Source organism: Microtus oregoni, unplaced genomic scaffold (genome assembly GCF_018167655.1).
Source record: "Microtus oregoni isolate MIOR12 unplaced genomic scaffold, Mior012 000010F_ref0000083, whole genome shotgun sequence".
Classification (NCBI taxonomy): domain Eukaryota; kingdom Metazoa; phylum Chordata; class Mammalia; order Rodentia; family Cricetidae; genus Microtus; species Microtus oregoni.
This window is the reverse complement of record NW_024543069.1, coordinates 52,040,040-52,065,737: the sequence shown is the minus strand read 5'-3', so window position 1 is coordinate 52,065,737 and position 25,698 is coordinate 52,040,040. Positions and strand designations below refer to the sequence as shown.

The following is a 25,698-nucleotide window of genomic DNA, read 5'->3' as shown; positions in this document are numbered from 1 at the left end:
GGTATTTTTAGTTAAATGAACACTGTACTGAAGGAAACTGGATTGCTTGCTTAAAACTCTGAAATTCATCTCTCCATGAATTATTTTATTCCTTCCATTTTCTTTGCCATTTTGAAGATATGAACAATGTTCACTTCTATCAGAAAAATATATATTTGAAAGGCAAATTATGTATTTTAAAATTGAGAATACAGTTTCCTGTCATCATATAACCATTGACATCAATATTTGTTAGATTTATATGGCTAACAAATAAAACTATTGTAAGACTATCAAGATGATTGGACTATTAAGACTAGTAAAGAAATCCTGGGAACTTAGTTTATTAAAAATAGAGGATGCCTTTGTAAAGCATCAGAATGTAATCTGTTTAGTTTTCATTTTGTTAGCACATGGCATGAAGGAAGTCAATCAGATTCTGGAGAAACAATGTTTTCATTTCTTTCCCATGCTCACTACATATCACTTCAGAGTATTTAAACTGTGTTTATTATAAGGCTAAAAAAAGAAGAAGAAACATAGTTCAATGCATTTACTCAAAGTTCTATTGTTTTGGTGCCATTGGAAGTAAATAAGAACATGAAGAAATCAATGCAGGACTTCATGAGCAAGGAGAGGATGGATTCAGGTGATGCAGAAGTTTGCCTTTTCAGGGAAAGCTTCCCTGAAAGGATTAATTGTACATTCCAAACCAAAGGCAATTCATTAGGAAGATTGCTTGAGAATATACTTAGCAATAAATTTTACGCAAAGCATGGTTTCCTTGCATGTTGGCTTTATCTGGGATTCTGGAAGAAGAAAACCAAATTTGCCTTTATCACGGAGCTCAAAGGCAAATGTGTGCTTGATGCCTGCTTTGTAAGCCCAGTCTAAAGAAGAACCTGATGTTGGATCTGCAAAAGAGAATCAGTAAATATTTCATTAGAGGCAAGATTATTGTTTGAAGACATGGAGATTGTTGATGCAGAGGAGACAGCTCAGTTGGTAAAGTATTCGCAGTTTAAAGATTAAGTCCTGAACTTGGATTCTCAGCACCCATAAGAAAGTCAGATATGGTGGCTCATGCCTGTAATGACAATGTGTTGATAGGATCCCCATCCCATCAACCATAGGATTGGTTGACCATCCAGTTTCGCCAACTGGTGAGTTTCAGTTTCCATGAGTGGCCTTGTCTCAAAAAAATAAAGTATAAAACAATAGAGAAAGAAACCCAGTGTTGGCTTCTGGCCTCCAAACTCAACACACACACACGCACACACACACACACACACACACACACACACACTCAAAATTGCATGTGTAAAATTAACAATAAAAGTATTTATATGTATGGGTAATTGTAGTAACGTCAAAATAGTGTAAACAGTACAGAAAGTACTTACAATCTATCATATATTTTAAATATGTACCACATTCAAAACTTTTAATTTTTTCTGTCCTTTATTACTTTAAAAATTATTTAGTCAGCTAGTCATTAAGAATGATGTGCACAGGGTAAATTCATTGGGCATATGGGCAGCATGTGTTCAAGGACTCCCTGTAGCATTGAGATGATACATTATTATAAAATATAATGTACCTTCGCTGCTATTATCATGATCCTTATGAGAAAATACAAATCTATGTTTTATACACAAAAATTTTCTGGTAATAAAATAATATAACAAAGAAGGTGATGCAGAACACATCTAAAGAAAATTTAATCATGAAAAGTTGTGAATTTAGAATAAAGTTTCACTAGAAATATTATTTAAGTTTAAATATATATATTTTCTTTAATTTAGTAGATGTCTCATTTTTAGTTTTTTTTGTAAATTTAATTATTGCAATGATTTCATTATTGAGATGCTTTTCTACATTGTAACAAAGTACACTTAAGTAAAGAAATACTGACATAGAAAAAAAATTAGTGTTAATATATAAAGTGATTTCATTATGAAATTTTAATATATATCTGCCTTTATAACTTTTTCATACTTTTGATATCTTGTCATTTATGCTCTCAGAGAAAATCATTTAGAGTTATAAGACCAAGAATATTCAAGTTAGTTACTTTAAGGATATATTTAATACTCTATTTTTAAATTTTATATCAATTTTTTGAAACTTTACTAAAGTTGTTATTATTTGGAAAAATGCTTAAAGATATAAACATCTATAGAGAGGTTGCTCTCAATGTGTATGTGTGTATATATTTACAATATGTATGAAAATGCATGCTAACTATAGATGCATGCACATACAACATACTGTAAGTGCATGTATGTATTTTCCTTTATGTAATGCAATAGTACTTTCGTGTGTGAAATCACTGATGTTTTATGATACACTTAATTGATACCAATATTTTAAGTTTGGAAAAGAAGAATTTAAAGATTTTATAAAGAAAGAAGGGATATATTTGGGTGGGAAGGGTTACAGTTTAATTATTCAGTAGCTACTTATGGTCACTTATATGCCCAATAGACTCTACATGGGCTGAGCACAGTAATGAATCTATCTAATTCCAATAGTACAGAGATTTAAACAAGAGCATGGTGTGAGGCCAGTGTGGGATACATTGTAAGGCCTTACCTCAAACAGATAAATAAACAATGCCCAAAACAAACTTAAAACAAACACACTACCTAGACAACCAAAACAAACCCCGAACAATACACTTATTTGTCCAAGAGAGGGTAGGCAATACAGGGCTACCAAGGTGATGTGTGGTTTCAGGATCTTGTAATTTAAAGGAGAGACATAAGGGTAAAAACCTTAGTGCAGAGCACAGCTGTAATTGCCACAGGAAAGGAGGACTACTTGGTAAAGATTTGAAAGAGAAGCAATGTTGTGCTTGGTGAGCAGGACTCATACTCAGACATGTCAAATTCCACTTTCATTATGCAGAACATATTAGGGAACTAAAGAAAGAGAAATATAGAAAGAGGTGGAAGTAGAGAAAGACATCATTCTGGCAGGAGAATACCAACAGTGAAAAATCTATGCGCACTTTAGGGACCTGTGAGGTTGGTTTGGGCTGGAGTTAAATAAGCAGTGAATGGGAAATTTTGTAAATGTTATAGGTTCAGACTGTTTTTTGAGAAGCAATAGGCACTTTCATATTCTTTATACTATATGCAATAAAAAGCCTTGGTGAGAAAGTCTAGACAGCAAAATGGTAGGCACCATGAAGTGAAAGGCAGAGAGAGTTAGAATAGAGACAACATGCCGGGAATAGCAATGGGGTAATCAATAGCCTAATTTGATAAAACTATCTAAAATTTCGATCTATGTAGTGGGGAAAATCTGTATTGCTAACAAAAATTGGGTGAAGTAAGGAAATGGGAGGACCAAAGAAGAGAAAGGAGGTGGCATTTGGCCTTATTAGGGAGACATTCGGGAAGGAGGCTGGGGAAGTCAAACTGTTACTAACCAAGTGTTATGTGCAGAGGTGATGCATATATACTTAGGATTATTTCCTTGTTGGTGGATGGATCTCTGATTTTTCTCTTATACTATCTGATATTTAACATAACTTCCTCTTTCATTTTGCTTAATTTTTATCCTTTTTATTTCAAGAAGTCTATATAGTTAGATTACAAATCAGCTTTTTATTGTTTTTATTCAGCTATATAATTTTCTCTGCATCCCTCCCTTCCTTACCCTTTTCTTCTACTCTCTCCTATGATCCCATGCTCCCAATTTATTCAGATCATGTCTTTTTCAACTTCACATATACATTAGATCCATGTGTGCATCTCTTAAGGTTCTCTTTATTGTCTATGAATTGGGGACTTTTTTTTGCCTTATGTCTAAAAGCCACTTATGAGTGGCTTTACATAAAATACATATAATATTTATATTTCTGGGTATGGATTCCCTCACTCAATTTGATGTTTTCTTGATCTATTATATGCCTGAAAATTTCAAGATGTCATTTTTTTCTGCTATGTAGTACTTCATTGTTTAAATGTACTACATTTTCCTTATTCATTCTTTGGTTGAGGGGCATTTAGGTTATTTCCAGCTTCTGTCCATGACAAATAATTCTGCTATGAATATAGTTGAGCACATGTCCTTGTGGTATGACTGAGCGTCCTTTGCATATATATCCAATGGTACTTCTGGGTCATAAGTGATCTCAGAAATTCTACCAAGGAACTTCTACAACTCATAAATGTCTTCAATAATGTAGCAGGATAAAAGATTAACTCAAAAAAATCAGTAGCTCTCCTTTACACAGATGATAAATGGACTGAGAAAGAAATTAGAGAAATATCACCCTTCATAATAGCCACAAATAAAATATCTTGGAATAACTCTAACCAAATAAATGGAAGACCTATATGACAAGAAGTTTAAATCTTTGAAGAAAGAAATTGAAGAAGACACTGGAAAGTGGGAAGATCTCCCATGCTCTTGGGTAGATAGAATTAACATATTAAAAATGGCAATCTTACCAAAAGCAATCTACAGATTCAATTCACTGCCCTTCAAAAGCAATCTACATACAGATTCAAAGCAATCCCCATCAAAATCCCAGCAAAATTCTTCACAGACCTTGAAAGAACAATAATCAACTTCATATGGAAACAACAACAACAAAACCAGGATAGTCAAAACAATCCTGTACCATAAAGGAACTACTGGAGGCATCACAATCCCCAACTTCAAACTCTTCTATAGAGCTACAGTGCTGAAAACAGCCTGGTATTGGCATAAGAACAGACAGGAGTACCAATGTAACCGAATATCAGTCCACACACCTATGAACACCTGATTTTTGACAGAGGAGCAGAAAATATAAAATGGAAAAAAGAAAGCATATTCAACAAATGGTGCTGGCATAACTGGATATCAACATGTAGAAGAATGAAAATAGATCCATATCTATTGCCATGCACAAAACTCAAGTCCAAATGTATCAAAGACCTCAACATAAAGTCAGTCACACTGAACCTCATAGAAGAGAAAGTGGGAAGTATACTTGAACACAATGGCAGAGGAGAACACTTTTTAAATATGACCCCAGTAGCACAAACATTGAGACAAACAACTAATAAATGGGTCCTTCTGAAATGATAAGCTTCTGTAAAGCAAAGGACATGGTCAACAAGACAAAATGGCAGCCTACAGAATGGGAAAATATCTTCACCAACCGCACATCAGGCAGAGGTATGATCTTCAAAATATACAAAGAACTCAAGAAATTTTCCATCAAAAGAACAAATAATCCAATGAAAATGGGGTACAAACCTGAACAGAAAGCTCTCAACAGAGAATCTAAAATGGCTGAACGACATTTAAGGAAATGCCCAACATCCTTAGTCATCAGAGAAATGAAAATCAAAAACAACTCTTACACCTGTAAGAATGGCCAAGATCATATTCATTTACCTGTAACAGGAAGGGAAAAGATCATAGGGAAAAGAGATTATGAGTCAACACATGCACATACCATAGATTAAGGGGAAGACATTACTAGAAATGAGACAAGAACAAAGGAAAGAAGAATCAATTAAGTAGATGAAACTAGATATTGCCTCTGCCCCAATTAATTCTTGTTTTGGCAAAGATTAAACATTATGTTGTGGAACAGAACAGTAGATAAAGTAAGCTATACATTTCTATTGATTTAATAGTTTGTAGAAGTTCATTGCGATTTGTTCCACAAACTGTCCTAACGCAGAAGACAGGCAATCCTGCCTTTCAGGTGCACATATAATGTAGAACCTCTTGCAACAGCTGGAATTTATAATCTACAAATTTGATAACTTTATTTACTAATAACATAGACATAGATAAACAACTATAGTAAATGAGAGGTAAAACTTACACATTGTTGATGCTATTGGACCATAGGTGTAACGGGTTTCATATCTAGTTGAGAGAACATCAGTTGCAATTCTTGAGACCTTTAACTAGGGAGAAAAGTGAGACTGGATTACAAAATACTATATGAATACATTTTTTAGGAGTTAAAAACCAATTTTATAGGTTATTTAGTACTGGAAGATCAAAATGTAAATGACTAGGTAAGAATATTATCAAAGTGCAATCAATCAATTATATGGAATAATGTTGCATTTTATCTCTTTCTCTTTATCCTTTTAAAAAATAGTTTAAAGATTTATTTATGTAAGTATATAAATGTTTGAATGTTTTGCCTATATGTAGGTATGAGCATCACACTGGTGCCTGGTGCCCATGGAGGTCAGAAGAGAGTAACTGGTATGAGAGGGCCTTCTGTCTGTGTGCTGCTTTTATTGGTTAGTGAATAAGGAACTGCTTTTAGCCTATGGCAGGGAAGAACAGAACTAGGCAGGGAAAGCTAGGCTGTATGCTGGGAGAAAGAAGGGCAGAGTTAGAGATGGAGCCACCGAAGACAGATGCTGGAAACTTTAGCCAGTAAGCCACAAAAGCGTGGTGATACACAGATTAATAGAAATGGCTTATATTAATATGTAAGAGTTAGACAATAAGACGTTAGCACTACCAAGCAATAATTGAATTAATATGGTTTCTGTGTGATTATTTTGGGTCTAAGCTAGCCAGGCAGCTGGTAACCAACAAGCAGTTCTCCTCCAACATGTAACTGAAATTACAGATGGTTGTGAGCTACCATGTGGGTGCTGGGACTCAAACGCTGATCATCTTCAAAAACAAGTGCTCTATACAGAGAAACCATCCTTTTAGCCTGGTGTGTCCTTTCTTTCAGATTCTCTTTTGGATTCATATATTCAAAAATTATTTTCTTCCATCCCTTTCTCTGTAATAAGTTTTCTAATTGATACAAAACTTTCTCTACTTGTGTAATAGAAGAAATGTAGTTGATTCATTTTTTAACTCTTCATTGACTAAACCTGTATGTGTCATGCATGTGTGGGAATCTAATATAGAATATTGCATAACAGCCAGACACTGAACTGCATCTCTAGTATAGCTTACTCATCATTAAAATGGTCCTGTTATATTAGGGCTTCTCCTGGCATGGCACTTATTCATATTTAATCAGTTGTTTGTGGTAGGAAAGTAATCGTTGAAATAAATGCTAATCAACACAGTATTTAATATATTTGAACTCCAAATGAATGCTTTCCATTGCTATGTATAAATGTATTTGATTAAGGAATTTATTTTATTAATATATAGATAAATATGCTGCTGTGTAAAAACTTTCAATTTACTCAGAAAGGCTTGCTATGTATATCTGTGTGCATTTTCATCCTTACCTTCCTTTCTGTCATTTATGCAGCTGCCTTGATGTATCTGCACAAATTCGATAACTTATGGGTTCAGTTTCTTAGCTAGATTGGATCATACGCTACAGTGCAGTTACAGAACACTAATGTATTTTTTCAATGTATAGATGGAATTAATGGTTGCTTGAATCTCAGATTTAGCTAATATTAAATGCCACTGTAAAGAACACAATTCATTGTTTAATAAAATGCATGCTAAAATTTAGAAAGATGTAAATAAACATATTAAGCAATGTCTGTACTATGGTTATAAATGATCACAAGAGAATCTAATAGTTTTGACTAACTGGAATTCATTTCGTTTTACATGCAGTTTTACTGTTGTGACTCAAAACCGTGCTCATGCATGTTGTGCAGGCCTTCAAGATTTTCTTTGACTTTCTCCAAAAGCAGTGTTCCTTTATGTTCTATATAGACTCACTGACAAAAATGAATAAATAAAATGTAGTAAAATTTTTAATTAAAAAAGAATACAATTGAGTGATGTCGAGATAAAAATTATGACCCAAATTTCTCCTAAGTTGTTTTGAAATGTCTGAGCCACAGCATTAACTATGTCTCCAGCTACTATGTAATTTGGGACACCAGACCTTGTATGCTGCCCATATTTTCTTCTACAGTAATTCAAGAGAGTTACCTATGTGTGCAGGTTAACTATGTGATTATGGTGTTCTTCCTAAAGCTTATATGATCAAATAAGATGCAGAGAAAGAAAAATAATGTTAAGTGGATCACTGACTTGAAATGATATCATATTCTTACTGACAGAGAACTATAATATTCTTGTGTTTTCTATATAGCAGAAGAATTTATTTTTTCAGATTATTAATAGGGAAAATTATCTTGGATCTCTTTCTGTCTGGTGTCCGGAGGTTAGAACTAGCTGTCTCTGCTGCTCTATTAGGTATTCTATTACCTTGAATGGTTTTATAGTATAACCCAAAGAAAGTATTAAATACTATTGTATTAGAATTCTATTTTACTGCATATATTAGAATTCTATATCTAGATCATTCAATATTAGAATTCTATTCTGGTTGGTCTAGATTCCTTTTCCTTATAAAAATTTTCTTATAATCACATATAATATTTTATTGTGTTTATAGCTATCAAACAAAATATTTAAAGATTTAACTACAGAGTAAACTTCACTAGCCTTAATTTTTTGGTATTTAAAATGTGAGGTCCTGGTGTGGTGGCAAAAGTGTATTTCTAGGATTTGGGAAGCTGAGGCAGGGTAGATGGTGAGTGTAAGTTGAGGCTGGGTCACATATTGAATTCAAGGCCAGTCTGAATTACATACTAAGACTTTGTTTCAAAACAACCAACCAAACAAAGTGAAACCATTTCAGCATACCTCAAAGCTGTTAAAAAATAGATTCAAAGTTAATGATGGTGTAAATGTACACATGCATATGTGTACGTATATATATATATATGTAAGTATTACATACCAGATCATCATAGTTGGGTGGCAGTTTGGATGTGTAGCCATACGGAAATAATAGCACTTGGGAGTAGGAATGAAAGGTGATATAAGCCTTGATTGAGTTCTTATGTCTTCGAATGAAGTTAGTGACAGCTTTTGTCTCTTTTTCAGACTCTGCTGCAGGGCCCCTGTATACATGCAGGCATGGGTTTGCGGTGTTTGAAGAAGCTACAGAAGAAATGTGGATGGGATCACAAGGCACTGTCCACTAACACCACCCCTGCCTCTTTTGGTTCACCCAAAGTTTAAGACATGAGATATCTCCAGTTACATGGTCATTAGAGGTTTTGTGGACATATGTCCCATAGACTGTGGAAATATTCTTAGCCTTATTTGTCATCCTTTTTCAGGTTATAGTAAAAACACAAGCATCCCAAGGCTTAGAGCCTAGATCTACACCAGTTTCCATTCAACCCCAGCTCTGACTATTGAGAACTGGTGTAAATCTCCTGTTGTGAGCCCAGGTTTCTTAAGTTTCTTTCAGAAGTCTGTCTATTGATTAAGGATAACTGCTGCCATTTCAATATTCATTACAGTAGAATAGAGTTAAAAGGTATGGAAAGCTCCATGTTAGCACCATTGGCTCAAGTTCCATGCTAATACATTGGCATACATTAAAAAGTCTTTGAACAGAAAACATACATATAAAAATTAGTGTATTGAATTTTTTATTTTCAAGTGTTTTATAATAAAGTTTATTTTTTTAAAAGGTATGGTCACCTTTTACAAACCAAAGTAGGTAAAGAAAAAATGCACAAATTGGGGCAGAGGTATGGTCTCTCTAAAGTCGGCAAAGATAAAATTGTGTGTGTAGAAATGAATGCATCGTCTGAAGTAACAGGTCTAACTCGTCACTGTATTCCTAATACACGTTTTAACTGCTCTCATCCCTAATTGTTCTTCATTGAACAACTGAAGCATCATTACTTGTATGATGGTTTTAACCACTGGTATTTCTCACCTTCTATAAAGTTAAAAAGTGGTAAGGCCCCAAATCACCCAAATCACCAAAATATCTGTTTGTGTGTGTGGTTTTTTTTTAATGTTCAGTAAGAGGTGGCTCAATAGATATGCAACATTTTTTCCTGTTTCCTCCCACAGAAAACCTTCAAAATCTTTCAATGGTACTGATGATTATCTTCTATTTAAGAGATAAAGAAATCAACACTAACTCAGGGGATCTCTATTATTGCTGAAATAAATAGGTAGTTTATTTAAACTCATGGTCTAAATGCAAAATCATTTTCTTGACAATAAATCTGCAACTCACAGTTCCATGAAACATCAAAGTTCCTGTTGAGGTCAGTGCCAATGCAGGTAGAATTCTTGTTCTTGGAACGGTTTTTTCTCCACATTCGGTCCTGCCAGAAGGGACATCAGAGTGTGGACGCATGTGCAGTGTTGCCATCTCAGACTCTCTCAGTATGTGTCTACAAGTTTATTTGAAATCTCTATAGCTAACCTGATCTCCTTTATTACAAAGAAATGCTTTCTTACAATATCTAATTTTTAGACACAATTTTTAATCTTAATGTTTTTAGCATTGATGAAAATTTTCCATAAGTTTATGGAAAATGGTTGATTAGTTTTCTGTATTAGAAAATGACCATTACCGGCCTTGGAAAGAAGCAAAACATTCATATTATTTTAGTAATACCCTTGCAACCAGAACATTACAGTTGATCAATGGACAGAACATAAAAAATTTGGGAATGATCAGCCCTAAATAGTACTTTCCTAAGTGGGATACCTGTATCATACCTTTCCCTTTCCTAGGGGGATGAGAGATTGGAAAGAATGTGAAGAGCCAGAAGAGGTGGTTGACAACAAGAAAACTGTTTTCTAGACACAACTGGGCAGACACACGTGAACTCATGGTGACATGACAGCATGCACTGGATCTGCACTGGATACATCAGACAAAAGTTCAGCATCAAATGGGGAGGTGGGTAGGAAGTCCCACCCTAACTGAGGAGCTATTGACATTTGATTGCTGCTGGGAAAAGAGAGTCAGTTTTCTTTAATGATACTGGGTATATCAAGCACTCCAGGGTAAGGCCCATACTCCAGAGTAGTCGGCTGATACAAACTGGACTCCATATTTTTTGTTTGCTTGTTTTGTTTCGTTTTTTAAGACAGACAGAAAACATGAAGTTGGGTGAGTATGGATGTGAAAGTGATTCTGGAAAGAGATGAGAGTAGGGAATAAAGAAGATAAACGTGTATTGTATGAAATTCTCAAAGATTACAGAAAAAATAATTCTTAAAAATCTAAAAAGTTACTTTTCTGAATTGGAATCAAATAGTCACCCAAACCTTAAACATAATAAACAGCAATACATGTGCATTAAAATCAGTGACTAATAAATTTCTTAAATGCAACAAATGTATATAGAGCAGTACCTGAGTCCATGACCAAATATACCCATCTACATTGAATACAGGCAGAACGTAAAAAGTCATCCGATCCAAGAGTTTGGTCATGATCCTGTTTTTTCCATAACTCTTAGTGGCCTAGAGGGGATAGAAAGTGAGGTTGCTATTGAGAAAGCTAGATCCTATTAGCCATAGCTACCACTCTTAGAGTTGTTTTCCAAGGTTACAAGATTTTAAACATTTTTAAAAAGTACATAAGGATAAATGACCCCTATAAATTATAGGGAAAAAGCACTTAATAAATGCAGGGACATGTACTGAAATGAACATTCTTCAAAGGTTAACTTAATTATCCATAATAGAAACTGCCAGATGTAGCCTGTATAACCACAGAAAAAATACAGTCAAGTGGAAGGGGATAATGCCAGGTACTTGATAACATCTTGTGTCCCTTAAATAAATACAGCTCAAATCTGTGAACCTAGAGAGACAGGAACATTGGAGAAGATTCATAAATATTTATAAGTATGACTGAAGAAAAATCCTTTTCTGTGCTGTAGATTCAACCCAAGTTCTTGCACATACCAAGCATGTGGTGTGCTGTTGATTCATACCTCCAAGCCAGAGAAATTCACATGTGCATGCGTGTACAGGTGTGTTTTGTGCACCTGGGAGTGAAGGCCAGAGATTGACAACAGATTCAGATGTCTACCTTAATTTTTCTCTATTCTCACTGAACTCAGAGCTTGAACATTTAGCAAGAGCGAATGCCAGAAGACCCCAAGGATCATTTGTCTCTGCCTTATCAGAGTCCCCTCCCCCAGTGTTAGGATTGTAAGCATGCACTTTGCCCATTATTTTTTACATAGATACTGGGGGTTGAATTCTGGTCTTCATGCTTGTGTAGCTAGCACTTTACTGACTCAGTCATCCTTCTGGTCTCACAAAATTAATAAAAATCTCTGGCAATAGTATATGCTTCCTAGCAACCACAAAACATTGGGTTCAATTTCTAACAATATTGATAAAACAGAAATTTAAATGTCACAAATTCAGCCTGTCAGTGTTTCTATTTTCTGGCATAAGTTCCAACAATTATATGAGCTTTCTGTAGCTATCAAAATTCTCAGAAACAAAAAGAAACAAAACCCATCCCCATTCTTGGAAAATTCCTCTCAGGACACGTGCATGCATATGTGTGTATGTGTTTCAGAGATGGAGACAAAGGGAGAGAGAAAATGTGTGTGAAGATCTCACCATGCAGCCCAGAACAGTGCAATCTAGTTCTTCTGCACAGCTGTCCCAGGGCTGATATTGACAGCATGTAGGGATTCCTTGCAGTCATAGCGCTTTGTCCTTGTTTGTTGCTTAAGAGGGGGTTTTGGCCTTTAGTTGGAATTGTTAAAATAATCAAAATTATAAGTCAATACTATGCAGCATCTTTCCTAGTGAATGTATCTGTGGGTCCAACAATCAATGCTGTGGGTGTTCCAAAGTGCTATGTGAAACAGTTGGTGGAGAAGTTTAAATAGGATGTGTCAAATACATTGTCAGTAGATATTCAGAAACATACAAACTAGATCTATTAGTATAATACAAGCTATTTCTCAGTTGAAAAGAAGTTAAGTAGGAAAATCCCAAGTTTGTATATGACCAATGAAATAAGTTAAGCAAACTAAAAATTTATGTTCTGAGTTTATTAAAGAAAAATTTTCAGTTTATAGCATAAAAGAGGTATCAGATTATTATATAACTGCAGGATAAATGTCAGTATTACACCTAAAAGAAGGTGTTTTCATTATCATAAACTTTCAAGTAGAGTTTAAGGATTTATAAAATGATGAATAAATCTCAGGCCTGTATGTGCTGCCAGAGGAAAATGGACATTTCTCTAATTAGGTGGAACATCACACTTTTGGAAAGGAATGTTATCAGTCAGTAAAGTCTGGAGACCAGTTAGAGAGTAGCTGATTGTGATTGGTTCACTTACCTGATAGACAAACCACTGACAGAAAGCTGGGGAGACCCATTCTCGTGCATGAATGCCACAGTCCATGAAGATAGCCTTTGCTTCTCCATCTTTTTTCCCAATCTGTTAAAATAAGGGATTATTTTGCATTGGTTCACTTTTTAGTTTCTTATCATTCAGTAATTCATATTCTCAAACAATTATTTTCCTTGCCTGTTGTTGAATATGAACTATGCTTATGCTTACTGTCCTCAGGGAAGATGATGGCAGCTATTCTATCTATACATAGTTCTTATCTATTACAGGACAATCTTTTTTTTCAAAAATTTTTCCAAGGTTTCAAGTGGCTTTTAAGGTTTTCTAAAAAGCAAACAAAACAAAAACAACACAGTCAGGGGATAGAAAGTTAAAGTACTGCACCGCAATGGGTCTGAGTTCTGTCCTCAGAGCCCATATCTAGTGACTTTCAACTGCCTGGAACTCCAGCTCCAGGGCAACTGATTCCTCCTTTTACTCCCTTGGATACCAACATTCACATGTACATATTCATATGCAGCTGTCCAAGCAAATACATCCTATTAAGGATAAAACATATCTTCAGAAAATGAAATATAGTGTCAGTGAGAAGGCTTAGTGGATAAAGGCACTTGATGCTAAGCCTCGTGACCTGAATTCAGTCTTTAGGATTCATATGATGAAAGGGAAGAACTGACTCTGAAAGTTGGCCTCTGTCATCTACATGTTCCATGACATGCATGCAACGACACATATGTACACACAAACACACACACACAAGTAATAAAAAATTTAAAACCTACAACCTCTTCTTGGACAGGATGTCACATGCATACCTGTAATCCCAGCACTCCTGAGTTTCAGGTCAGCCTGGGGTATGCAGCAAACTCAAAATTGTATCAAAAAATGTCTATGTACCCACAAAAATAAAAAAGCAACCACACTATATATTGTTTCCCTTACTCCATTGTTAATGTTCTGTGCTAAGAATTTTAAAGATAGTTCATAAACTGGAAGCATTCAGCCTGGGGTGTGGCCTGGTACTGTATGTTAAGTAAGGTACAGGATCTGCATCTGGTATTTGAAAGGTTTCTGTTTTAAACCGAGTTGGAATTTAGTTTGGGTGGATGGAGACACTGATTAATGGAGATATATGATATGGATGCCTTCCTAGTTATTAATGAGCTGCCAGGGAGCAAAATCTTTGTGTCTACAGAGTCGGGTAGTAGTTGAGTGGTGGTTCCTTCATGAATCCTGAGCTCTGATAAGCTCTGGTCTTACACATGCTTGATATTTAACTTTTTCATCATGATATTCATTCACTAGTTTCATTCCATCTCAATAGATTGGAAAGAGTTGTGTAGACAGGGACACTGCAAACCATTATAACAGAGTTATCCTGTGAAATATTTCTTGGTTTGCTCATTATGAAATCTCTAGTAACTGCATATTCCTGTTTTTGATGGCATCAGAGAGTGTAATATATGTTCTTGAATTGACATCCAGAGTTTAAACTTTCAAACAATGAAATGATTTCCAAATTTAAATTTATCTCAGCTACCACTAAGTGACTTTTGTGTTCAAGTTTTAAGACAAGCTGATCGATGGTTCTTGAATTATTTTTACCTTGAGAACATATAACGGATTATCTTCAAAAGTTGATCCAATTTTGATTCTTGAGACCATTTCAGGATATTTCTCTACAATTTTTTCAGTCCAAGAAACAATCTTAAGAAGAAAATCAAATTCAAAGAATTAAAATAAAGGAAAATTGCCTTGGGCAAAAGAACACAGTCATTTAAAAAAGACTATACTAGGCATTTTACACCATACCTTGCCCCAGTCATTGTATTTTGCATAGCTGTGCCTGCCTGAGACTTCATCAGTCACATCAAACTGTTTCTCAATCTCTTCTTGTAGATTGTGTATCAGAATTCTGTTTGACAGCAGGATGATAAAACACATTTATCACATGAACATTTTATCACAGGAAAGAGAACATTTATCTTTCACTTGCAGAAAAGTGCCTCTTCCTCTCCTCTATCTAAAACAAATCCCATTTCCTGATTGCTCTGCCCTAGTCATCTCCTTTAAACAAGTATTGTGTGGCGTCTTTCCCCCATCTATCTGGGCTATGTATACCATTATTATAGTTCTGGATTCATGTTGCTATCCAGAACTTATAACAACCTTGCCCAGAAGTAAAGATTATAGTAAATGTACATTATGCATGACATTTCAAAGAATTTGTATGTAAAATAATTCACTAATATGGTTGATATCGCTTATATGCTTAAATAGTAATATTTGCTCTATATTTAGTTAAATAAATGTAATTATTTCTACTGCTTTTTTTCACTTACAATGAACTAGTGGCATGTTTGAAACCACACATCTGACTCAGACCGTATCTATATAATGGACCTAGCTTCCAAAGTACACACAGGCACATCTATATCACACAGGCAGCAGTGAGTATTCTCATGCACAAATCTACTAAACAGATTTTATTGCTTAGCTTTGGAAATCTAGGGAGAAAGTCGAATAACAACAATGACGGCAATAAAACTGGGAATTCCACACTTAGCACAAACCAAGTATTTTTCTAAACTTTTATGCTTATTAAATCACTTCATCTTTACAAGGAATTCTTACCCTCATTTGACTGATGACAAAACCTAAGGCACAATGTTTTCAAATATGTTATCTAATGATAGAGCTACAATATGAGTGGCTAGGGTGATTTTTGAGGAGGTAAAAAAAGAGTCAGAAAAAGTCATTGAGAGGGTGAAACTGTTGGGGTCAAAAAGCTTATGCTTCCACTTCAATGTTCATCTCTTCTTGCATCAACTCATCTCACTATTTCCAAGATCTTATAGATTGGAGTATTTCTGGCCTCATAAGGTCTGTCTGTATTGAAATTTCAGTGTTGACCTTTCTCCCAAACTTCTAAACACATCAAACTACTAACTCTTAAATTTTCTCTTGTTCTCTGTTCTAAATGTGTTTAACATGGTCCAGATTCTGTTTTATATACATTGTTTGATCCTGTTAATATTATTACCATATAACAAATAAGGAAGCTATTGCTCAGAAATACTATATGCTTAAAATCTGTAACTTTTTACACATTCATTTGTTTATTTATTAAGTGTGTGCATGTATATGTGTGTGCATGCATGCGTGTGTGTTTTGTGTGTGTAGAGGCCAAGGAGGACTTGTAGGAGTCAGTTCTCTCTTCTCATGTGGTTGTCTGAGACCAAACTTAGGCAGACAGATACATCAGGAAACTCCTTTACTCACTCAACCATGTTGTTAACCCTGTAGTTAAAGTATCTGTGTATTTGGAGTTGGGAATTAGAATCCAAAATACTTCAAATTTGTTTCAACAGTGCTATTTTCATTATGTGCATAAATATTTTAATGTATTTTTTATTTGTGGATTTACTGTCCACGATCATGAACTTATTCTTGAACACATGTGTAGACAGAGACTGCTTGGTCATTTCCTGGCCACCCAGACCCAAATAATAACACAGAAACTGTACTAATTACAACATTGTTTGGCCAATAGCTTATGCTTATTTTTAGCTAACTCTTAAAATAACCCCCTTTCTATGTATTGCCATAGGCTGTGGCTTACCAGTGCTGGCATGTTAGTCCTTTGGCAGCTACATGGAGTCTCTCTGACTCCACCTTCCTTTTCCCTCTATCTCTGCTTGGAATTCCCACCTCATTCTATTCTCCCTTGCCATAATTTCAAGGTTACTTTTAGAGAGTATAAAAGAAAGGTGAGATATCTATGGGCCAATGTCTAACTGCCGTGTGTGTGTGTGTGTGTGTGTGTGTGTGAGAGAGAGAGAGAGAGAGAGAGAGAGAGAGAGAGAGACGGAGAGAGAGAGACAGAGACAAAGACAGAGAGAGGCGGGGGGGGCTTGTTGTTAGCTTGTTTTATACAACTGGTATGTACTCCCTTGATGACTATGTTATAGCAGAGCTATTTTACAAATATACTTTTAGATTTTATAAAGTTGGATTTTGATAGTTTCCTAATTGGGTTACCATGTGCATTGAGCTCTGGATTTGCTGACATGGATTTCCTAATGTCTGAGAATATCATACAGTGAAAAATAAACTTTATGGTATAGACTTGTTCTCTAGAGAGAGGAAGAACATCTAAGGGCCTTCAGTTCTCCATTGCACTGAATGTGTTTGTGTGTGAGAGCTTATGTACACATGCACATGAATGACCTTTCCTCTTCCTGAGCTAATGAAAGGAACCAACCCTGTAGAATCAGTCACTCCTCATAAAAATCCTGTGAAATAGCTCCTTTAATATCACATTTTAAATAGTGACAAATAACCGACTTGGATGAGCCTGGGCACAGGCAGTTTTGCTTCAGAATGTTTTTCCTACCACTCCCCTATTCATTTTAATTTTATTTTTATAAACCATGATCTTTATCTCTTGCAGCCAAGCTCACATGTCTAAGAAATAACAGCTGTATGCTCAGAGTAGGAAGAGAAGTGAATGGAATAGCACTCTAAGTAAGTCATTAGCTATATCTGATTGAGACAAATATTTAACATGACAGATTTACATTTGAAACATAAATTTGTATCTGGATGAATATTATTTGGTAATCAAGCATTGACCTAAAGTGTTGAATGTCACTGTGTGAGTTTATATACTTGTACCTTGCAATTCCATATAATCTTGTGGAGTTCTTATTATGATTTTATTTTATTGTACCATCTAAGTTTTATTGAATTAACAGCTTGCTTCTGAATTAATTTTTATGAATAACTTTATTTTCTAATTTTAATTTTTGATCAAAGAAAAGAGTGCTAGTGATTATCTCAATGTAAAAAATTATTAAAAAGACACATATGATTTTAGCTGTGACTGAAATGTGGTATCTGCCCCTCTGGCTCCCAATTCAGTATGTGTATTTTTCCCATTTGCCAGTCTGCTTGGGCTTCTTAGTACAAGTACATACTTATTATTTTTACTCTGTATTTGATCTTTTATGACTTTGTAAAAGCATAAATAAAAAAGAACTAACATGCTACTTTAAAATCAAATCAGCTTTAGTAGCTTAATTTTCTGAAAATTAAATAATACCATGCGTAGGTGCCTTAGATTGAATAATGGTCTGTGTGCTCTGTTTAATATAGAGTGTCTAGGCTAAGGGAATTACTGTTTCCAGCCAATTTCTGCAGCTTTAGTCAGCCAAGCCTTTTTCTTAGAACTCTCCTTTGTTATGGACTGACATCAAGTAATACACATAATTCATATGTAAATAAAATTATGTACTTGGGTACAGAATTTTAAATGTTTTTTGTTTTTACCGATAGCTTTTCATATTTATATTTATGAGGAAGATATTTAATTACCTGGCTTCCACATGTCTGAAACTAAATTGAGACACTTTCTAGAAACATTGTAGTAAGTAGATAAATCTAATTTTAGTAAATAGTTTAGCATTTTGCTTCTTGATACAGGAAACAAGAAACCCTCTGGGTGTCAGATGAAGTGACACTTGTGAGGCTCTCATTACAAGGCCACTTCAGATAAGAGAGGCCTGCAGGACCCAAGAGGGGAAGGACAGTATCTGATTAGATGCATGATGTCAGCCCCTTGTCTCAGTCTTCCAGTGGTTCACATCACCATCTATGGTCATGTCAAACATTGTATATTTTGTCTGCGTTAGAAGAGTAATAAGGAAACTAGAACTCTTCATTTTTGATCCTGCTGTTCAAACCAGATTATATAGAATTTGTCTGAGCACTGTTGTGTTTTAGTTTGGGCTAGTTTCTTTGTGAAAATTAAGTAATACTAAGAACTGATATCAGGTCTTTATCAATTATGTAAACTGAAGGATATAGCCACTGAAGCACAAATCAAAAGTCAGAAGTTTGGTTATGTAGTAAATCTATATAGAGAGACTGGAGTGGTATACGGCTCATGGTTGTTGTTCAATCAATTATAATTTCCTTTTACTGTTCCATGAGGCAAAATAACTTACTCCTGTAACTTTTGTTATTTGAGGTTCTCTCTTTTGCAGTTTAAGTCTTGTTTTATTGCTTTGCTTTCATTGAGGTCAATTTTTCTCTCCCAAAGAATGAATGAAGTTAATTTATTGATCTCTCTCTCTCTCTCTCTCTCTCTCTCTCTCTCTCTCTCTCTGTGTGTGTGTGTGTGTGTATGAGTATGAGAATGAATATTTTTTATATATCAGTTCAATTTAAAAAATAAGACAGTGCAGATTATTGCAATTAGTCCATAAATCCTGACCTGTCATCAGTTATGATGATATGCCCTTCTTAGGCTGCCCTGCTTGTTCACATCTGAGCCCTCTGCTTCTGTAGGCTGCTGCCATTTATTCAGACCAGAGCAAATGTAAGATGGAGACTGAACTGTCAATAACCCTATCACCTCCATAAATGTACTCCAATAGTCTGAAAGAAACTGTAAATTTTATCTTCTATACATAGTACTTTAGTATTTGGCAGTCCCAATTTTAAAAGAGTTTCATTGTATGGATATAACTGTAAAATATTTTACTGAATGAGGTAACCCATATCTAGGAAGACAAATACCAAATTTTCTCTCCTACTTGTGACCCAATTCTTTAGATATGAGTAGATCTGGAATAAATGCAGAAGCCTGGAAAGTAGAATGGGAGAGGAGGATAAACAGGGAGAAGAGCTTAACCTGAAGAGGTTAAAGGGAGAAAGCAGAGAAAACTAAAACACTAAAATATTTGAAAAAGCTGTAGAAAAGCATATTGTTTTATTAGCTTATTAACAAAACCCTAAGTTCCAGACAAAGGAAACATCTCTTCATGTTGTTGGTCAGGGATTACAAGTTATACCCTTCCAAGACAATATAGGCTATTCGAAGGTAAGACCTATTGCTGAAGACACTACACACTTCAGACACATGACTTTCTGGAACTACCTGGAAACTTTCTCCCTGAGGATTAGATTGTATAATATCAGAAGATGTATGTAAGCTTCTAATGGAGAGAAACAATCAGCAGTCATACATGTTTGAAAAAATCTATGAACCATAGCAATGATCATCTGGCAAGATATCCCCTAGTAACACTTTTATCTTCCTTCCTGTCTTCCATTTTATTTTCTTGCACTTTTTATGGTTGTTACTATTTGGTTTTTTGAGACAGGGTCTTTCTATGTATAGTAGGTTGTCCTTGAACTCACGGAGATTCTCCTGCTTCTCCTTCCAGAGTGCTGGGGTTAAAAGCATATGCTACCATACCAGGCCACTGGCACTTTTATATTGAGGATAAACAATAGCTTTCTAGTTGGGTTTAAGCCAATTCAGTAGAAAGCAATTCATTACTGATACTGTAGACCTAGTCAATTCCTATGGCTAGAGAGGTCATAGAACCTACCTAGAGCAGTGGTTCTCAACCTTTCTAATGCTGTGATCCTTTAATGCAATTCTTCATTTTGTGGTAACCCCAAACATAAAATTATTTTTATTGCTACTTCATAACTGTAATTTTGCTACTGATACACATTATAATGTAAATAATTTTGGAGACAAATGTTTGTCCAAGGAGTCACAATGTGCAGGTTGGGAACCACTGCCCCAGAGGAAGATTTATTACTGCTACTTCTTCTAAATCACTATAGCTTCTAACTACATTCTAAATCCTTATACATATACCCATAGACTTAGCTTACCAAAGAAGCTTCATTTTGCAAGAGATGAATCTTGCAAAGATCTCAACTGGTAAACTGTGGGGTGACCAGCCCTAGTTTGGACATCTAGGATACAATCTTTTCAACTAGGTTTTGAGGACTTGGAAGAGAAGGTGTAAGAACTGTAAGAACTACAGGATCAGAATTTCTGCTGAAGGATGGTAACTTTGAGACACAACCAGTTTTCTGCACCCATGAAATCCCAACAATATAATTGTCTACACAAGGTTTGCATAATGACCATAGCAGTCAACACACCAACATGGATGGGACAAACTTTGCTAGTTGAAGAGCTACAAGAAGTCTATAACTGCTGAATGAGAGATGATCACTTTTCTTCATGGAAGAGGCCCTTGATAGGTTATATAGTCCTATGTGGTCATCCCTAAATACATGTACCTAAGAACAATGCTAAGTGATCTCATCAAGGATGTGTGTGTGTATCAATAATTATAGAAGATGACGTCATGAATTCCAGAGGCTGTGGATGGAATGACCCTGGAAGAGTTGGAGGATGGAGAGAGAGGGTGAGAAATGACGGAAATACAGTGTACTCATGTATAAAATCTACCCTCAAAACCTGAAAGATTTGTAAAACATCCCCAAAATTTCAAAGTTACCCAAACTCAGATAATGAAACATAAATGGATATTTCTCCAGCACTTACTCATAGTTCATTTTATGTTGTTCCAAGATTGACTGGATAGTTTGAGAATCCTTCTCACTAACTCGGAAATCCACTGTCATATTAGCAACGACATCATGAGTAGCATCTGGATACCAGAAATCAAGCTGTGGAGACAAGCCCATTGTTAGCTCTTGGTTTGTTTGTTTGATAAACGTGTACATATTTAAAAAGTTGAATGTGGCCATGCACACCTGTAACTTCAGAATGGTGGGGAATAAAAATATGAGCATTTCCAGGGCTTGTTGGTTCCTGGGTTTAGGGAGAAATATTTTCTCAATGAAAAAAGACAAAGTGATAAAAATATTTGAAGATTTCATCTGGCCTCTGTTTTTAGATGGGTATCATACATGCTACCCACACACAGGAGAACATGCACTACAGTAAACACAGATATCACACACACACTGACCACATATTATTCATGATAAAATGGTGTAGAGTTCTGTGTAATGAATAAGGTAATAAAAAATTTTTAGACAAATGTATTTAAAAACTATTGAATATCAAGGAGGAAGAAAGAAAATTATACTAACTAGAATTTTAGGACAATGCATTTATCAGAGAAAATAGAAGAGACAACCACTTTAGTTAATCTCCCTTTACTTCTATCATTCTGGATGTGAACAAAATTATTTCATAACTGATTTAACCACAATTGGCTGTAATCCAGCTTTTATAATTTTCTGACTTCTCCCATGTATTTCTCTGTGAATTCTGGAATTTCTGGAAGGTTTGAATTTGTCAAGAAGATATACTTTATTAGCCTCTTTTAATTTTATTATTTTAGTGTACATCTTGATCAAGTCAATGGAATTGATTGTTTTTTCAGTGTTCCTTAAGGAAAAAAATATGGCCATTAGGATTCCTTGGTGAGTACTGTGGATATAGTGAGGTGAATATGCATTCTTAGACATCCTGAGATTTCATAAGAGATGGTTTCCTCTTTACTATGTTCCCACAGTTGAGAATCTCAGCAATTTGATGAATAAGCAGACAAGGAAAGCATTTTGGTTAAAATAGAGAAAAAACAATTTCATGGTTCTTTAAAATAGCTGTCACTTTTGAAGCCAAGTGAATTACAAATTCCCAGTCAGGGGGATGTGAAGGAGATGCTCAGTCTCTACCACCACACTCCACCTCCGAGATGTGAAGAAGATGCCCATCTCCATAATTATACCCCACCTGGGAGATATGAGAACAATATCCAGTCTCTATCATCACTACAAGATTGAGGCATGTCCAAGTCACTTTTGATGTCTCTTAGCTACATTACACCTTAGCTCTTGTGCAGTCCATTATGGGACAGCATGAGATTTTTATGAACCAGTCAACACATCTGTTTACTTTGAAACATCATCTAAGTTGGACACATCACCATTACACAGGAACAAATCTGTGTTAAAGCAAGAAAATGTGGGGGAGGAATTTTAAGATCAAAGAACTGTTATGGACATTTATTAAGCAGTAGATGCAGAGGTGGATGCCACAAAAGTGTCTTACAGGGAAGTTGTAAGAAGAGGTTTTGTGTGGCGGACAAGCCAAATATGCATATTTCCACCATGTTAGGTAACAGCAGAGGAAGGGGAGGGTGTCCTAACAAAAAAGAGCAAGGCAGATTTGAGTCTTGTAGAAACAAGAAGACTCAGCCAGATAAAAAAAAATATTAGAGAACAACATTTCTCATAAGAAAACACATACAAGATGGTGAAATTGTGATGTCCATGAAACTCTAGGGTCAGGAAACAGAGAACAGGGTCTTGTGCTTGATAATAAAGAGGCTAGCCAGGTGTCAAATCTTGGAGGACACTGGCTAAACCAAAACCCACAGAAAATGCTTTAATAGGTTTTTTTCCAAACAAAACCAGAAGCCTGTGATATCCATTGTTGTTGTTGTTGCTGCTGCTGCTCCTGCTGCTGCATGCAAGTTTATAAGCTGTATTACAAAAGAAGAGGTCGATGCCCCATGAGCATCTGAAACTTGCCTAAAGCCACAAAGCCAGTTTAGCTAGGATTTGAACCCTTGCATCTGGCTCTGAACAACAGGCTGTCCTCAAAAACATTTTAAAATTAGGAAGCACAGATGTCGAGTTTTAAGATTGTGGAAGGTGGAACTGAAACACTGGATGCTGGTGTGCTAGAAAAGGGACACCAGAATTGCATAAGAGGCAGGAAGGACTTGCCATTGACAGCACAGAGGAGGTGGGTGTGAGGAATGCTCAGGAATTAGAACTGACAGAATTCGGCTGATTTGACTGAAGAGATGAGTGACACTAGAATGAAAGCCAGGTTTGGTTCTGGGTTTAAATCTGATTGTAATTTTGGCCATTTAACTTACTATCTTTTTACTTCTGGTCTAGTGTTTTAAAGGTGTTACATTTCAAATCTACTGGTAAATATAAAACAGAAGGAAGGTGACTGGGACAAAGAGTCTTGTGTAAAAGAAGTGGTTGAACCAGTGATAGAGAGTGTTCCCTTTTCTGTTGGAGTTTAAGGAACTGCTTTACAGTTAAGAATTTCTTTCGAAAGAGGACCCACTCTTGGCAAAGAACTTTAAAGTCATCAGTTTGTACTTGAACAGAAGTCTCCAGGAGAAATTGGAGCAGATACTGGGGTGGGCTGATGCAGAATACAGACAAGAGGGAAAGGTGCCAACAATGTCCCTTGATTTATATATTTATTAAGAAGTGATTGCTTGTGAATCTGGAAGGAAAAGCAGTGAACTATTGAAAGAAAATAAAGTGGTGTATGATCCAAATGGTGCCTGTCATCTCTACTTGTTTGTCAGTTTTTGGTGTCCCTGTGGTCATTGAAGAGAAAATAAAAGAATATCTCTTACAGAATAGAAAAGAAAGATGTAACACTCTTCTGAATGTTTTACCTCAATGGTTTGGGTCAAGTCCTTCAAGACGCTTGCTTGCTTTCCATCCTGAGGCTTCACTCGGAGTACCTTCTCCCTTCAAGTAAGGAAAAGACAAAAATCAAAGAAGCAAAAATAAAGAAATAAATAAACAAACTAAAAAACCAAAAACTAGTAAAAAAGACAAACTAAACAAAAACTGAGTGGATTGTAAAGACATATTCCTTCATTTTCTTCTCAGCCAGAGACTGGATCAAAGGAAGGCAAGTTTACCTGTCAAAGCGAACATGAGCAATCACAAGTGTGGTAGAGATCACAACCATAAGCAAAGAGAACTTCATGGTTGTTCTTTGCTTAACCCGACCCTTCTACTGGTTTTATACCTCAGCTTTTATCTCAAGGAGCAGCTGATTTCCTCTAGGGTTTTAAGGGACGAACTGTTCTTCCATCTCATGTTTTTACAGTTGGAGGGTGGGCAGGCATGTGAATATCCAGGCTTCTCTCAACGGTTTTTTCTTTTTTTTGGTTTTGGTTTTTTGTTTTTTAAGACAGGATTTCTCTGTGTAACAGCTCTGAGTGTCCTGGAACTGCTTGATAGATAAGTTTGGCCTCGAAACCGCTGCTTCCCAAGTGCTACGACAAATGGACACCTGCTTTTTTCTACTTTCTTGATTATAGGAAATATATACTTCTTAGAGAAAGAATGAAAAGAAAATTACTTTAGCAGGTAAATTGCCCAAAGTGATAGGATGGAGCTATCATAGAGCTGGAACAGGAACTTAGTTTTGTTTGTTCTAAAATATTAGCTTCTTAGTAAGCTTGAACTGAACAGCAGATAAAATCAATTCATATGTTTAAATGCAAAAAATATTAATACAGTTAATTTTTATGTGTATGTGTGGAGTGGAGTTTGTGAATACCATCATGTGTGGGGGACCAGAGGACAACTTACATAAAGAACAGATTCTATCCTTCCATCATGTGGGTCCCTGGGGATTGGAACTCAGGACATGGGGCTTGGTGGAAAATGCCTTTACATTGAACTATTGAACTGGCTTCTATCTTCATCTTAAAACTTACAATAATAATCTCAAATGAATTTGGGGGACTGCCAGAGAACTTTGATGCATAGTCTTAAGTAATAAAACTTTATAGAGTTACGGTTTGTTCTCTTCTCTTCTCCTCTCTTCTCTTCTCCTCTCCTCTCCCCTCCTCTCTCCTCTCTGCTCCCCTCCTCTCTCCCCTCCCTCCTTTGCTCCCTCCCTCCCTATCTCCCTTCTTCCCTTCCTCCTTCCTCTCCTCTCTCTCTCCCCCTTCCCTTCTTTC

General features: G+C 35.7%; 1 protein-coding gene across 1 annotated transcript; it reads right to left on the bottom strand.

Moving 5' to 3' along the window:
• Positions 1 to 539: 539 nt before the first annotated feature.
• Cpa3 (carboxypeptidase A3) lies at positions 540 to 24,713 on the bottom strand. The gene is made up of 11 exons (XM_041659354.1): positions 24,646 to 24,713; positions 24,394 to 24,469; positions 21,495 to 21,619; positions 14,927 to 15,029; positions 14,720 to 14,821; positions 13,100 to 13,201; positions 11,137 to 11,247; positions 10,004 to 10,094; positions 8,699 to 8,901; positions 5,819 to 5,903; positions 540 to 893 (listed from the first exon to the last, which is right to left on the bottom strand). The coding sequence occupies exons 1-11, from the start codon at positions 24,711 to 24,713 to the stop codon at positions 706 to 708; spliced, it is 1,254 nt and encodes a 417-aa protein (XP_041515288.1). The 3' UTR covers positions 540 to 705.
• Positions 24,714 to 25,698: the final 985 nt, after the last annotated feature.

Excerpts from the sequence above, each read along its gene's own strand:
- Cpa3 (XM_041659354.1), bottom strand. The coding sequence starts at position 24,713 with ATGAAGTTCTCTTTGCTTATGGTTGTGATCTCTACCACACTTGTGATT. Across the intron at positions 24,470-24,645 it reads GCTCATGTTCGCTTTGACAG|GGAGAAGGTACTCCGAGTGA; the intron begins GTAAACTTGCCT and ends CCTTACTTGAAG. Across the intron at positions 21,620-24,393 it reads ACTTGACCCAAACCATTGAG|CTTGATTTCTGGTATCCAGA; the intron begins GTAAAACATTCA and ends TTGTCTCCACAG.